Source organism: Ranitomeya imitator, chromosome 2 (assembly GCF_032444005.1).
Source record: "Ranitomeya imitator isolate aRanImi1 chromosome 2, aRanImi1.pri, whole genome shotgun sequence".
Classification (NCBI taxonomy): Eukaryota; Metazoa; Chordata; class Amphibia; order Anura; family Dendrobatidae; genus Ranitomeya; species Ranitomeya imitator.
The window spans coordinates 154,325,041-154,340,694 of NC_091283.1; the positions used below are offsets into that span (position 1 = coordinate 154,325,041).

The window sequence follows — 15,654 nt, forward strand, 5'->3', positions numbered from 1 at the left end:
CTATTCAACACCTTCAATTCTCTCCTCCGTCCCCCAGCACCTCCTCCATCTCCACTCATCTCAGCTGAAGACTTTGCTTCATTCTTCAAACAGAAGATTGATAACATCAGAGAAAGCTTTGGCCTACAACCCCCACAACCCCTATTCCTAACTACTCAGCCCTCCTCTTTCCACTCTACTCTCAAGATCACATCTCACCACCTGTGCACTTGACCCGATCCCATCTCACTTCATCCCAAACCTCACCACAGTCTTCATGCCAACTCTAACCCATCTCTTCAACCTATCAATCACAACTGGTGTTTTCCCCTCATACCTCAAACATGTCTCAATCACACCTACCTCAAAAAGTCCTCTCTTGACCCACCCTCTGTATCTAGCTATCGCCCAATGTCACTTCTCCCCTTTTCCTCAAAACTACTGGAACAACATGTCCATTTCGAACTGTACTCCACCTCTCTTCCTGCTCCCTCTCGACTGCTTACAATCTGGCTTTTGGCTCCATCACTCTACTGAAACTTCCCTAACTAAAGTAAAAAATGATCTGCTGACTGCCAAAGCCAAACGACACTACTCTGTCCTCCTTCTCCTGGACCTGTCCTCTGCCTTTGACACAGTGGACTACTCCCTATTACTACAGACCCTCTCATCTCCTGGCATCACAGACTTGGCCCTATCTTGGATCGCATCATACCTAAAAGACCAAACATTCTGTGTCTCCCAGCCACACACCACCTCCTCACCTAGCCCCCTAAATGTCAGAGTCCCGCAAGGTTCAGTCCTAGGGCCCCTGCTCTTCTCTATTTATACCTTCGGACTGGGACAGCTCATAGAGTCCCATGTCTTGTAGTATCACCTCTATGCTGATGACACACAGATCTACATCTCTGGACCAGATATCACCTCCCTACTAACCAAAATCCCACAATGTCTGTCCAATATTTCATCCTTCTTCTCTGCTAGATTTCTAAAGCCTAACATGGATGGGCAAAACAGAATTCATCATCTTTCCCCATCTCACGTGACTCCCCCAACAAACCTATCCATTAATCCATTAATGTAAATGGCTGCCTACTCTCCCCAGTCCCACAAACGCGCTGCCTCGGGGTAATCCTTGACTCTGGTCTCTCCTTCAAACCACATATCCAGACCCTTTCCACTGTTACGGATCTGCAACACACGACTAAGGTAGAAGGGGGAAACTGACCCTGCACTATGACTAGGCTGAAACCCTACGATGGAGTGGGCGACCCATTCCTTGCGAATAGACGATACTAGGTTAATCTCAAGCGAAGACCTATAGATAAGGGGAAGGGGTCCCCTAAAAGAACTAAGGACTGGGTACAAAAAGGGGTCACCTCCTAGTAGAAAACAGAGAGAAGGCTGCAGAAACCAATAGAAAACAGAAAATAAGGCTAGCTGAACCAGAGGTACCAGCAGTGCACAAATAACACACACAGAACACAAAGCAAAGCACCAAGCTAGAGCTCAAGCAGATTAACCCCTTTCTGACATTGGACGTACTATCCCGTCGAGGTGGGGTGGGCCCGTATGACCACCGACGGGATAGTACGTCCAGCGCGATCGGCGGCGCTCACGGGAGGAGTGCGGCCGGATGTCAGCTGCCTATCGCAGCTGACATCCGGCACTATGTGCCAGGAGCGGTCACGGACCGCTCCCGGCACATTAACCCCCGGCACACCGCGATCAAACATGATCGCGATGTGCCGGCGGTGCAGGGAAGCATCGCGCAGGGAGGGGGCTCCCTGCGGGCTTCCCTGAGCCCCCCGCAGCAACGCGATCACATACCTCCCTCCCTGCTCCAGGCCCGGATCCAAGATGGCCGCGGAATCCAGGTCCTGCAGGGAGGGAGGTGGCTTCACGCGGAACGGTATAAACGCCTCCCCCAAAAGAAATTCATGAATAGCTTGTTTTTAATCATTCTGCCTCACAAAAATCAGAATAAAAAGCGATCAAAAAATGTCACGTGCCCGAAAATGTTACCAATAAAAACGTCAACTCGTCCCGCAAAAAACAAGACCTCACATGACTCTGTGCACCAAAATATGGAAAAATTATAGCTCTCAAAATGTGGTAACGCAAAAAATATTTTTTTGCAATAAAAAGCGTCTTTCAGTGTGTGACGGCTGCCAATCATAAAAATCCGCTAAAAAACACACTATAAAAGTAAATCAAACCCCCCTTCATCACCCCCTTAGTTAGGGAAAAATTAAAAAAAATGTATTTATTTCCATTTTCCCATTAGGGCTAGGGTTAGGGCTAGGGTTAGGGCTAAGGTTAGGGCTAGGGTTAGGGCTAGGGTTAGGGCTAGGGTTAGGGCTAGGGTTAGGGCTAAGGTTAGGGTTAGGGCTAGGGTTAGGGCTAGCGTTAGGGCTAGGGCTACAGTTTGGGTTGGGGCTAAAGTTAGGGTTAGGGTTGGGGCTAAAGTTACAGTTAGGGTTTAGATTACATTTACAGTTGGGAATAGGGTTGGGATTAGGGTTAGGGGTGTGTCAGGGTTAGAGGTGTGGTTAGGGTTACTGTTCGGATTAGGGTTAGGGGTGTGTTTGGATTAGGGTTTCAGTTATAATTGGGGGGTTTCCACTGTTTAGGCACATCAGGGGCTCTCCAAACGCGACATGGCGTCCGATCTCAATTCCAGTCAATTCTGCGTTGAAAAAGTAAAACAGTGCTTCTTCCCTTCCGAACTCTCCCGTATGCCCAAACAGGGGTTTAACCCAACATATGGGGTATCAGCGTACTCAGGACAAATAGGACAACAACTTTTGGGGTCCAATTTCTCCTGTTACCCTTGGGAAAATACAAAACTGGGGACTAAAAAATTATTTTTGTGGTGAAAAAAAAGATTTTTTATTTTCACGGCTCTGCATTATAAACTGTTGTGAAACACTTGGGGGTTCAAAGTTCTCACAACACACCTAGATAAGTTCCCTGGGGGGTCTAGTTTCCAATATGGGGTCACTTGTGGGGGGTTTCTACTGTTTAGGTACATTAGGGGCTCTGCAAATGCAATGTGACACCTGCAGACCATTCCATCTAAGTCTGCATTCAAATGGCACTCCTTCCCTTCCGAGCCCTCCCATGCGCCCAAACAGTGGTTCCCCCCGCATATGGTGTATCATCGCACTCAGCACAAATTGGACAACAAATTTTGGGGTCCAATTTCTCCTGTTACCCTCGGGAAAATACAAAACTGGGGGCTAAAAAAATAATTTTTGTGGGAAAAAATTTTTGTTTTATTTTTACGGCTCTGCATTATAAACTTCTGTGAAGCACTTAGTGGGTCAAAGTGCTCACCACACCTCTAGATAAGTTCCTTAGGGGGTCTACTTTCCAAAATGGTGTCACTTGTGGGGGGTTTCAATGTTTAGGCACATCAGTGGCTCTCCAAACGCAACATGGCGTCCCTTCTCAATTCCTGTCAATTTTGCATTGAAAAGTCAAACGGCGCTCCTTCCCTTCCGAGCTCTCCCATCCGCCCAAACAGTTGTTTACCCCCACATATGGGGTATCAGCGTACTCAGGACAAATTGTACAACAACTTTTGGGGTCCAATTTCTTCTCTTACCCTTGGGAAAATAAAAAATTGGGGGCGAAAAGATAATTTTTGTGAAAAAATATGATTTTTTATTTTTACGGTTCTGCATTATAAACTTCTGTGAAGCACTTGGTGGGTCAAAGTGCTCACCACACCTCTAGATAAGTTCCTTAGGGGGTCTACTTTCCAAAATGGTGTCACTTGTGGGGGGTTTCAATGTTTAGGCACATCAGTGGCTCTCCAAACGCAACATGGCGTCCCTTCTCAATTCCTGCCAATTTTGCATTGAAAAGTCAAACGGCGCTCCTTCCCTTCCGAGCTCTCCCATCCGCCCAAACAGTGGTTTACCCCCACATATGGGGTATCGGCGTACTCAGGACAAATTGTACAACAATGTTTGGGGTCCATTTTCTCCTGTTACCCTTGGTAAAATAAAACAAATTGGAGCTGAATTAAATTTTTTGTGAAAAAAAGTTAAATGTTCATTTTTATTTAAACATTCAAAAAATTCCTGTGAAGCACCAGAAGGGTTAATAAACTTCTTGAATATGGTTTTGAGCACCTTGAGGGGTGTAGTTTTTAGAATGGTGTCACACTTGGGTATTTTCTATCATATAGACCCCTCAAAATGACTTCAAATGAGATGTGGTCCCTAAAAAAAAATGGTGTTGTAAAAATGAGAAATTGCTGGTCAACTTTTAACCCTTATAACTCCCTAACAAAAAAAAAATTTGGTTCCAAAATTGTGCTGATGTAAAGTACACATGTGGGAAATGTTACTTATTAAGTATTTTGTGTGACATATCTCTGTGATTTTATTGCATAAAAATTCAAAGTTGGAAAATTGCGAAATTTTCATAATTTTCGCCAAATTTCTGTTTTTTTTTCACAAATAAACGCAGGTACTATCAAAGAATTTTTACCATTGTCATGAAGTACAATATGTCACGAGAAAACAATGTCAGAATTACTGGGATCCGTTGAAGCGTTCCAGAGTTATAACCTCATAAAGGGACAGTGGTCAGAATTGTAAAAATTGGCCCGGTCATTAACGTGCAAACCACCCTTGGGGGTAAAGGGGTTAACACTGTTGTCCAGCAAGGAATGGGAGACAGGTGTTGGTTAATAAAGAGTGATACAAACACCTGACCCAAGACAAACCCAGCACCAGAGGAAAAAGACCAACAGCTAGTACTCCACAAGAAAATGGCGGATAGTAAGAAACTAAACAGATTCTCACAGTACCTCCCCAGGCTGGGCCTTATTTGGAAATCTCCTGTGAAAAGCCTTAATTAACCTTGAGGCAGAGACGTCCACAGCTTTCACCCAGAAATTGTCCTTGGGACCGAAACCCTTCCAGGACACAAGATTCTATAACCCCCTCTATGTCACCTGGAATCAAGAATGCGTGAAATCTCAAACTCGCAGTCCTCATCAATTGGAGGAACAGAAGGCATAGCCACCTTATCTGGCGTGTCAACCTTCTTCAGCAAACATACATGAAAAACTGATTTAATTTTCCAGGACTAAGGAATGTCTAATCTCACCGCTGCCGAGTTGACAATGTGAACCACTTTGAAAGGTCCTACAAATTTCGGCCCCAACTTTTTAGAAGGGATCTTCAAACGCAGATTCCTAGAGGACAACCAAACCATGTCCCCAGCAAACCTCGCCTGCCTTCTTCTCTTGTCAAAATATTTCTTAGATCTCCTATTATCCTGTTTAAAATTATGGCGCACACTGGTCCAAACCCTTTCCAAATTTCCAGAAAAACTCTCCTCCTCAGGCACCGCTGCCCCAATCCTAGAAAAAGGTCTGAAAGATGGATTCTTCCCAGTACAACAAAAGAAAGGAGAACACCCAGCTGAAGAAGACATATGATTATTGAGAGCAAACTCAGCTAATGGTAGATATTCTGACCACATCTCTTGATTGTCCGCTACAAAACATCTCAAAAACTGCTCAATGTCCTGGTTCTTCCTCCTGGTCTGTCCACTGGAGTGCAGATGATAGCCTGACGAAAATGACAAATTAACCTTAAGTCTGTCACAAAAGGCACGCCAAAAGTGAGCCACAAACCATACCTCCCAACTTTTGAGGAAGGGAAAGAGGGACAAAGTTAGCGGCGCATGCAGCACGGCGTGGTGAATTTTAGGCCACGCCTCTGACCACACCCAATACACAACTAGTCACGCCCCAACCACACCCATTTAGCACTGCTGATCACAATGTTTCATAAACAATAATTATAAACAAAAAAAAATATGGCCACACAGTGTTCCATACTGTATAATGGCCCCACATGATGATCCATTCTGTATAATGGCCCCACCTGATGCTCCATACTGTATAATGGCCACACATGATGCTCCATACTGAATAATGGCCACACATGATGCTCCATACTGTAAATTGCCACACATGATGCTCCATACTGAATAATGGCCACACATTATGCTCCATACTGTATAATGGCCCCACATGATGCTGCGTACAGTATACTTGCCCCACGTGATGGTCCATACAGTATAATGGGCTCACATGATGCTTTGTACAGTATAATGGCCCCACACAATGCTAGGTACAGTATAATGGCCACACATGGTTACCCCACCCCCATCATTGCCTTCTCCATCACTACACACACACACCTTTCACCGCGTTCCCTCGCAGCAGCCGACAGTTTCCACTCCCGCGGCGCTGAATGATGTCATCCAGCTGCGCCGCTGACTGCTCACTTCGCTGCAGCTGTGATACGCCACTGATAAAGACCTTTCACACGCTGCTCCGATCTGTACACCTCTTACACACACGGCTCCGCTCCGTACACCTCTTACACACACGACTCCACTCCATACACCTTTCACACGCTGCTCCGATCCGTAAACCTCGTACACACGCGGCTGCGCTCCATACACCTCATACACACGGCTCCGTATATGTCTTACACACACGACTCCGCTCCATACACCTTTCACACGCTGCTCCGATCCATACACCTCGTACACACACGGCTCTGCAACATCCACACTGTAAACACCTCCTGACCTCACACATATGCTTACCCTCATCCAGCGCCATGACAACCAGCAGAGTCCTGTACACGGAGGTCCTCCCGATCATGTGACCCCTGACTCCTCCCATCCTGTGACCTCATCACAGGTCCTGTGCACACAGAGCAGCCAATATCTGGTGTGCTGCTCTGCGGGTGCAGGGACTCAGGGAGCTGACTGGGTGATATTACACACCTCCCAACCAGTGCAGGACAACTAATGTCCCACCCGTAATCATGGATCCGCTGGATCCGGGACGGTTGGGAGGTGTGCACAAACTGTGGTCCCCTATCGGACAAAATGTCCGTGGGAACACCATGGAGTCTGACAATCTCTTTCACAAATGCCCTAACCAGGGTAACCCTAGGACAACTGGAAAAGGTAATTTATCAAGTACAAGCAAATCTAAAGATTCCTGGTGTTCCATATTCACAGTGAGTGGAAACCCGGTGACCTTTCGAGAAACACACCCATGCTCTAGAGGAGTGTTATCAATCACCACTACAGGAAAAGGGCATGATAATGGTACAGAATCAATTTTATACTTGTCTCACAAGACCGCTAAGTCATCTGGGTAATTTTGCAATGCATCACTGGGAACGGAAGCTGGCGGCAGAATTGCGCGCATCGGCACAGCACAGCTTTGCTGGACTCCGGAGTGTGAGTATATAACTATTTTTTATTTAATTTTTTCTTTTAACAGGGATATGGTGCCCACACTGCTATATACTACGTGGGCTGTGTTATATACTGTGTGGGCTGTGTTATATACTACATGACCTGTGTTATATACTGCGTGGGCTGTGCTATATATTACGTGGGCTGTGCTATATACTACGTGGCTGCTATATACAACGTGGCTGTGCTATATACTACGTGGCTGTCTGTGTTACGTGGGCTGTGCTATATACTATGTGGCTGCTATATACTACGTGGCTGTGCTATATACTACATGGCTGTGCTATATACTATGTGGCTGTGCTATATACTACGTGGCTGTGCTATATACTACATAGCTTTGCTAAGCGTGACGTACATACATATTCTAGAATACCCGATGCGTTAGAATCGGGCCACCATCTAGTCCTGTAACGATCCTGAGTTACATCCTGTATTATACCCCAGAGCTGCACTCACTATTCTGCTGGAGCAGTCACTGTGTACATACATTACATTACTGATCCTGTACTGATCCTGGGGTATAATACAGGATGTAACTCAGGATCAGTACAGGCTCAGTAATGTAATGTATGTTCACAGTGACTGCACCAGCAGAATAGTGAGTACAGCTTTGAGGTATAATAAAGGATGTAACAGGTTATGTAATCAGTGAGGGTTTAGGCCGTGCCAGTCCTCCGCTGATAAGTAAATATAATATTTACCATATGTGGAATTGAAAGGATTTTATATTTAGACATTGAGGAAACACAAGTGCAAATAAGTGAAAATGGTGAACCAGAAGATGATTTCCTATCAGACGTGCAGCTCAGCCACAACCACAATTCACCTATAGATTCTTTCTAGGCTCCGAGTTGGCAGAATCCTGATTCACCCTATTACTTAGAAGCCCGTCCGCCGCCCTTCTCTGCAGTCTCCGTCCCCCGGGGTGCTATCCTTCCTCTTTCATCGTGTCATTACAAGTCGACCATTACAGGCTCTAAGCCATTCTCCAGCTGTTTGTCATGGACCAGACTCCGTAACCAGACGAGAGGCCGCGAGTATTGTCAGGAGGGTCATAGGATGTTACACATGGAAGATGGAAGGCGCGGTGACATCACTGCCCCGGCATCCTCATAACTCTGTTACTGGGAAATAATGCCGCCTGACAGCCCACCAGCAGGAAGGGGCTATAAAATAATACCGCCACATATCAAATATAAGGGTTGGGGGTCACTTGGGGAATAGTGATCACAAAATAATAAGTTTTCATGTATCATTCAATAAGATGTATTGTAGAGGGGTTACAAGGACACTAAACTTCAGGAGGGCAAATTTCCAACGGATGAGAGATGATCTTGGTGCATTTAACTGGGACGATATCCTGAGACATAAACATACACAAAGAAAATGGGAGACGTTTATTAGCATCCTGGATAGGACCTGTGCACAGTATATACCGTATGGGAATAAACATACTAGAAATAGGAGGAAACCAACATGGCTAAATAGAGCTGTAAGGGGCGCAATAAGTGACAAAAAGAAAGCATTTAGAGAATTAAAGGAAGTAGGTAGTGAGGAGGCATAAATAAATTCTGTAAGAAGCAAATCAAGGCAGCAAAGATTGAGACAGAGAGACTCATTGCCAGAGAGAGTATAAATAATCCCAAAATATTCTTTAACTACGTAAATAGTAAGAAACTAAAAAATGATAGTGTTGGCCCCCTTAAAAATAGTCTGGGTGAAATGGTGGATGAGGATGAGGAAAAAGCCAATATGCTAATGACCTTTTTTCATCAGTATTTACACAAGAAAATGGCATGGCAGACAATATGATCAGTGATAACAAAAATTCCCCTTTAAATATCACCTGCTTAACCCAGCAGGAAGTACGGCGGCGCCTAAAAATCACTAAAATTGACAAATCTCCGGGCCCGGATGGGATACACCCCGGAGTACTGCATGAATTAAGTACAGTCATTGATTGACCATTATTTTTAATCTTTAAAGACTCCATAATAACAGGGTCTGTACCACAGGACTGGCATATAGCAAATGTGGTGCCAATATTCAAAAAGGGGACAAAAACTGGACTCGGAAATTATAGGCCGGTAAGCTTAACCTCTACTGTGGGTAAAATCCTGGAGGGCATTCTAAGGGATGCTATGCTGGAGTATCTGAAGAGGAATAACCTCATGACCCAGTATCAGCACGGGTTTACTAGGGACCGTTCCTGTCAGATTAATCTGATCAGCTTCTATGAAGAGGTAAGTTCCGGACTGGACCAAGGGAACCCAGTGGATGTAGTGTATATGGACTTTTCAAAAGCTTTTGATACGGTGCCACACAAAAGGTTGATACATAAAATAAAAATAATGGGGATAGGGGAAAATATGTGTAAGTGGGTTAAGAGCTGGCTCAAGGATAGGAAACAAAGGGTGGTTATTAGTGGAGCACACTTGGACTGGGTCGCGGTTAGCAGTGGGGTACCACAGGGGTCAGTATTGGGCCCTCTTCTTTTTAACATATTTATTAATGACCTTGTAGGGGGCATTCATAGCAGAATTTCAATATTTGCAGATGACACTAAACTCTGCAGGGTAATCAATACAGAGGAGGACAATTTTATATTACAGGATGATTTATTTAAACTAGAAGCTTGGGCTGATAAATGGCAAATGAACTTTAATGGGGATAAATGTAAGGTCATGCACTTGGGTAGAAGTAATAAGATGTGTTACTATGTGCTTAATTCTAAAACTCTGGGTAAAACCGTCAATGAAAAAGACCTGGGTGTATGGGTGGATGACAAACTCACATTTAGTCTCCAGTGTCAGGCAGCTGCTACAAAGGCAAATAAAATAATGGGATGCATTAAAAGAGGCATAGATGCTCATGAGGAGAACATAATTTTACCTCTATACAAGTCACTAGTTCGACCACACTTAGAATACTGTGTACAGTTCTGGTCTCCGGTGTATAAGAAAGACATAGCTGAACTGGAGCGGGTGCAGAGAAGAGCGACCAAGGTTATTAGAGGACTGGGGGGTCTGGAATACCAAGATAGGTTATTACACTTGGGGCTATTTAGTTTGGAAAAACGAAGGCTAAGGGGTGATCTTATGTTAATGTATAAATATATGAGGGGACAGTACAAAGACCTTTCTGATGATCTTTTTAATCATAGACCTGAGACAGGGACAAAGGGGCATCCTCTACGTCTGGAGGAAAGAAGGTTTAAGCATAATAACAGACGCGGATTCTTTACGGTAAGAGCAGTGAGACTATGGAACTCTCTGCCGTATGATGTTGTAATGAGTGATTCATTACATAAATTTAAGAGGGGACTGGATGCCTTTCTTGAAAAGTATAATGTTACATGTTATATATATTAGATTCCTTGATAGGGCGTTGATCCAGGGAACTAGTCTGATTGTCGTACGTGGAGTCGGGAAGGAATTTTTTTCCCCAATGTGGAGCTTACTCTTTGCCACATGTTTTTTTTTTACTTCCTCTGGATCAACATGTTAGGACATGTTAGGTTAGGCTATGGGTTGAACTAGATGGACTTAAAGTCTTCCTTCAACCTTAATAACTATGTTACTATGTTACATGGTAAAAAGCAAAGCCAGTGAACTAAAAAAGTCCAACTGTCAAAGGCAGAAAAAATATGAAAAAAAAAGTATTAATCACAGAAAATGTTCTGAAATGTGCAAGGATTTGTAAGAACGGATTCCAGAGCGGAAAATCCTCTGTCTGGTCTACACGAGCGGCACAACCTTCTCTCCCATGCATGTGATATTTCTCTGTCCTGGCAGGCCACGGGATTTCACTGCTGGTGCTCTCACCTATGCCAGTGACAGAGTCCTGTCTACCAGGGTGGTCAGTGGAGAAATGTCTACACATCCAAGCTTCTTACCATTCATTTCTATGGAAGTTCTGGAAATAGCTGGGTGCACATGTTTGCCAGTTGTCCGTTACTTCCATAGACAGGGAAGGAGCACTGTATGGTGGGACACCTCTCCAGGACAGCACCTCTGGATGGGCCTGAGATAAATGAAACCAGTACGCATTGGATATTGCAGGGGTTGTCCAGACTTACGAGATCGATGACCTTTCCTTTGCTTCAACACCCATAGCCCTCATGGATGAGACGTTTTCAGCAGGGCGAGTGTGAACAGTGTAACCCAAACCCTACACCATGTACAGAGCCATAATGTTCTAGCTCCATACACTGTTTCCATGCATCGGAGCTGAAAACAGCCGATGGGTGGAGGTGCAGGGAGTCAAACCCCCAAAGATCTTATATGGCACATCCTGCAAACGTCCGATACCCCTGTACGGTCTGAACGAGTGGTTAGAACAACTTCCACTGAGGATGATGCGCGTCACGTGTGGATTTACTGCAGATTCTGTGATTTGCCCCTATACATCAAGGAAAATCAGCAGGAATACGCCACGTCTGTACGGCCCCCCGAGGGGTTAGAAATGGTCATGTCATGCCCTAATTACTGGAATGAATGGAAACCACAGGTTGCAGCAATGGAGAAATCTGAGCGCCTCGGGTCAGTATTAAGTAAAGAAATGTGCAGGGCTTTTGTTTCAGTTACCGCCTGCGACATTTGAGTTAAAGGGTCACGAACAGAACATTGTAATTATCTTCAGACCAAACCTGTGAAGTGTCAGTGTATAGGATCTGCCTAACTGCAGTGCAGGGTCCTGGACGCTCTGGATTCCCCCTGGAGGAGGCGGAAATCTGCCGCCAGATCAGAGCGAGTAGCACAGCCAGGAAATGCTACAGAATAATCCCACATCAGTCTCCATTCCGGGACGCAGGCGCTTTCCACTTCAGCAGAAGGATCTTAGTCCCCAAACCCACAGAAGAATAATAGGAGCCCTTCCTACTCCGGGGATTTACAAGGGAGCGCAGGACGTCTATTAGAAAGTTGCAGAACGTTTCGTTCTGTGATTCATTTGATCAACTTTCTAATAGTTAGCGTTTCACTTCCTCACCATTTGTAAGGGCTGTCCAGGTGCCTTGGAACGAAAAATCCCAAAAATCCCAGGCAGCTGAGGGGTTGTCACAATGTATCAGCATAACTGCTATGAGCCTGTATATGATGCATTAGCATTGGACTGATTATACAGATACATTGCCCCAAACCCTCTGCAGTGTCAGGACAGGATTTTAGCCTTTGAACTGGAGAAGTCTGTCACATATTGTGAAGAATATTGGGTTTCGGTGAGTTACAAAAGCTTTTAGGGTGAAGGATTAAGAATCATGGCTCTCACTTACTTCCCACTTCCACTAGAATGACGTCCGATGATGACCCTGCCTCATTAGAGGCCACACAGGTGTAGTCCCCGGCATCCTCCGCAGTCACTTCCTGAAGGGTCAGCATCCCACCATATGAGCCACTGAAGGGGCCTTTAACCTCCTTGTCACCTGAAGATGCAGAATAATCCCCCATTATTAAAGATGCAGCAGCTGTCAGCATGGTGAAATGCCGTCAGGGACATGGAGCGCTCACCCTTGTACCACGCCACCAGTGGGGTAGGCAGACCTTCAGACCTACACTCCAGCACAACGTCATCCCCAATGGCTACTTGTGTTGTAGATTTTACAGCAGTTGCTTTAGGGCGCTCTGGAATCAGGCAGAGAAGGGTTAATCACGTCCGTCTAGCGGTGTCCGATCATTGCAGTTGACAAGGCAGTGGACACTCACCGGTGTATGTCAGGGTCAGTGCCCGCTCCTCTGTGCCTAAGCCGTTAGAGGCCACGCAGCTGTAATTCCCAGCGTCCTCCGGGCTCGGGTCCTTGATCAGAAGGATGTTGCCGGTAATGATCCTATATCTGTTTTCAGAGTGAACATTTTCAGATGGGAGCAAAGATGCTGCCGAATTTTGGGATCAGAAAACGCTGTGCAAAAAAGTACATTAAGAGGCAAACACTTTACACTTTACATAACCTTTCCTGCAGAATTTCACCATAGGGTTTAACGCTTTGTGACATTTTGCAGGATAATTTTCACCATTAGTATGGCATCCTTGTTTCTTGTATGCAAAAAATAAATTTCCGATCTTATCCTACCCAATTAGTCAGTAAACACCGGACAGTACTCTGATTACTCAAGAGTGGTGTTCGGGTGCCATGTTTTTTATTTACCTATTCATTTCAATGGCTGCATTTTATCTGCAAATCAGATCAATATCAGAAATGCCTACATTTTATTTCTCTGAACAATTAGTACAGAATAAAAAATGGAAATGTGAACAGCCCATAGGGTATAATGGGTCCATGAAAAACACAGACAGATCATGTACGTGTGAATGAGGTCTATATTCTCTAGGTGGAGATAACTGCCACATGAAGCTTGGTCTTGGTCTGGTTGTCTTAGGAAACATCCCAGAAAAAAAACCTACAGTGCCCAACCTTTTTCCAAGACACGCACTTGCCATCATTGTTCAGGAAGGTGTCGCCATGTTTCCAATATATCTGCGGTTCTGGATACCCATAAACATCACAGAGGATCTTCACTTCTTCTCCATGAGACAACTGAGCAGAACTTGATTCAATCTGGATGCGTGGAGGCTCTAGGGGACACGGGAGACAAAATAAGCAAATTTAGAATTTACTTTGCTATTTTTTTGTAGTGATTCTACCCTCATATTCATTATAGAGTGATCCCCATAAATGTAATTGTATAGTGAATAACTTGCTGGTCTCTGGGAGTTGGGTCATATGGTGCCCCAAATAATCCCAAGAACGTGATTGTGGAAAACTGAGAATGGAGATTTGCAGCACCATTCTGTATGAAGTGCAGGTGCACATGCGCGGCCTCCTTTCCATTCACTGTCTATGGTGTGCGAAAGCGCAGCCTCTGCTTCATTCATTATATGTGGGGTGCACATACGCAGCCTCCTTCCCATTCACTGTCTATAGGGTGCGAATTCACAGCCTCCGCTCCATTCATTATACGTGGGGTGCACATGCGCAGCCTCCTTCCCATTCTCTGTCTATGGTGTGCACATGCACAGTCTCTGCTCTATTCATTATCTGTGGGGTGCATATGCGCGGCCTTCTTTCCAGCCACTGTCTAATGGTGTGCGCATGCGCAGTCTCTGCTCCATTCATTATCTGTGGGGTACACATGAGAAGTCTCCTTTCCATATACAGTCTATGTTGTTCGCATGTGCAGCCTCTGCTCCATTCATTATCTGTAGGATGCAGATGTGCGACCTCCTTTCCATTCACTGTCTATAGGGTGCGCATGCGTGACCACTGCACCATTCATTATCTATTGGATGCACATGCGCACCATCCTTTCCACTCACTGTCTATGGGGTGCTCATGTGCGACCTCCACTACATATTTTGGCTATAGGTTGCACATGCATGTCCTCCTCTGGCAAAAAAAATGTCTAGACGGCAGATCAGTCATACACAAGTGGCAATGACATGTGATTTGCATTGTTAAAGTCTATGGCAACGGAGTCGTGTGAAACTCGCGACCAGTAACTGAAAATCCTACACATTTACATCTCTGTGTTTCGGTGTAACACCAAAGGAAATCATTGCATATGATCCCACAATGCGATCAGAGCGTCACAAGATACATTTTGTCGTGTAGCACAAGTCTCATATTTACTTTGCAAATACCAACCTTGTACAGCAAGCCAGACGCTGGCGGTGGTGGAGCCGTGGTTGTTCCTGGCAGTGCACTGGTAATGTCCTGCATCACTAGACTGCACATTCTGAATTTGTAAGGATGAGTTTGCCAGGATCCATAACCGCCCGTCCTTCAGTGCTTTTCCATCATGCTCCCAGGTGAGGTTGTAGCGGACATCTCCAAAAACGTGACAAGAGAGGACTGCCAGGTCACCAAGTGACGCTGTGACATTAGGGTGAAGCGAGATCGTGGGCGGAGGATCTGCAGCCAAACACAAGACGAGTAATGTCATCTGCCACGTAGTCACAGATACGTGTCTGATAATGTAATGTCATCCAAACCTTCAGCTAAAGCAAATACAGATCTGCAGATGGCGGCTCCCAGGTTCCGCTCTTGTGCACAGGCTTCATATTCTATTCTGTAGGCAGCAGATACTGGGTGACAACCGATAATGGCTGACATGACCGAGCCAGTAGGGGTTGTCACCTACATAGCTACAGTACATAGTTATACTAATGCTCCTTCTCTGACTATAGGGGCTCGATCACAGCGGCGTATAAGTAACCGCTCCCGTTCTCGTCCAGGTCAGTGGGACGATATTTTCTCACTTGTGATCCGTGTGCTTTCTGTATACAATCCATGATTTTACTCCACAGCTAATAATCCTTTACAGCACCATTACAGTTTCCTATGGGGCAGAACGGTAATGTGTTCGT

At 45.2% G+C, this 15,654-nt stretch overlaps 1 protein-coding gene across 1 annotated transcript in view; it reads right to left on the bottom strand.

Moving 5' to 3' along the window:
- HMCN2 (hemicentin 2) overlaps nucleotides 1–15,654 on the bottom strand; it is a 159,595-nt gene that overhangs the window by 92,295 nt on the left and 51,646 nt on the right. Inside the window, exons 11-15 of the mRNA XM_069747494.1 lie at nucleotides 14,933–15,199; nucleotides 13,722–13,863; nucleotides 12,996–13,123; nucleotides 12,801–12,914; nucleotides 12,566–12,715 (exon numbers count right to left, since the gene is read on the bottom strand). Coding sequence (XP_069603595.1) covers nucleotides 12,566–12,715; nucleotides 12,801–12,914; nucleotides 12,996–13,123; nucleotides 13,722–13,863; nucleotides 14,933–15,199 — 801 coding nt within the window. The remainder of the gene's footprint in view (nucleotides 1–12,565; nucleotides 12,716–12,800; nucleotides 12,915–12,995; nucleotides 13,124–13,721; nucleotides 13,864–14,932; nucleotides 15,200–15,654) is intronic.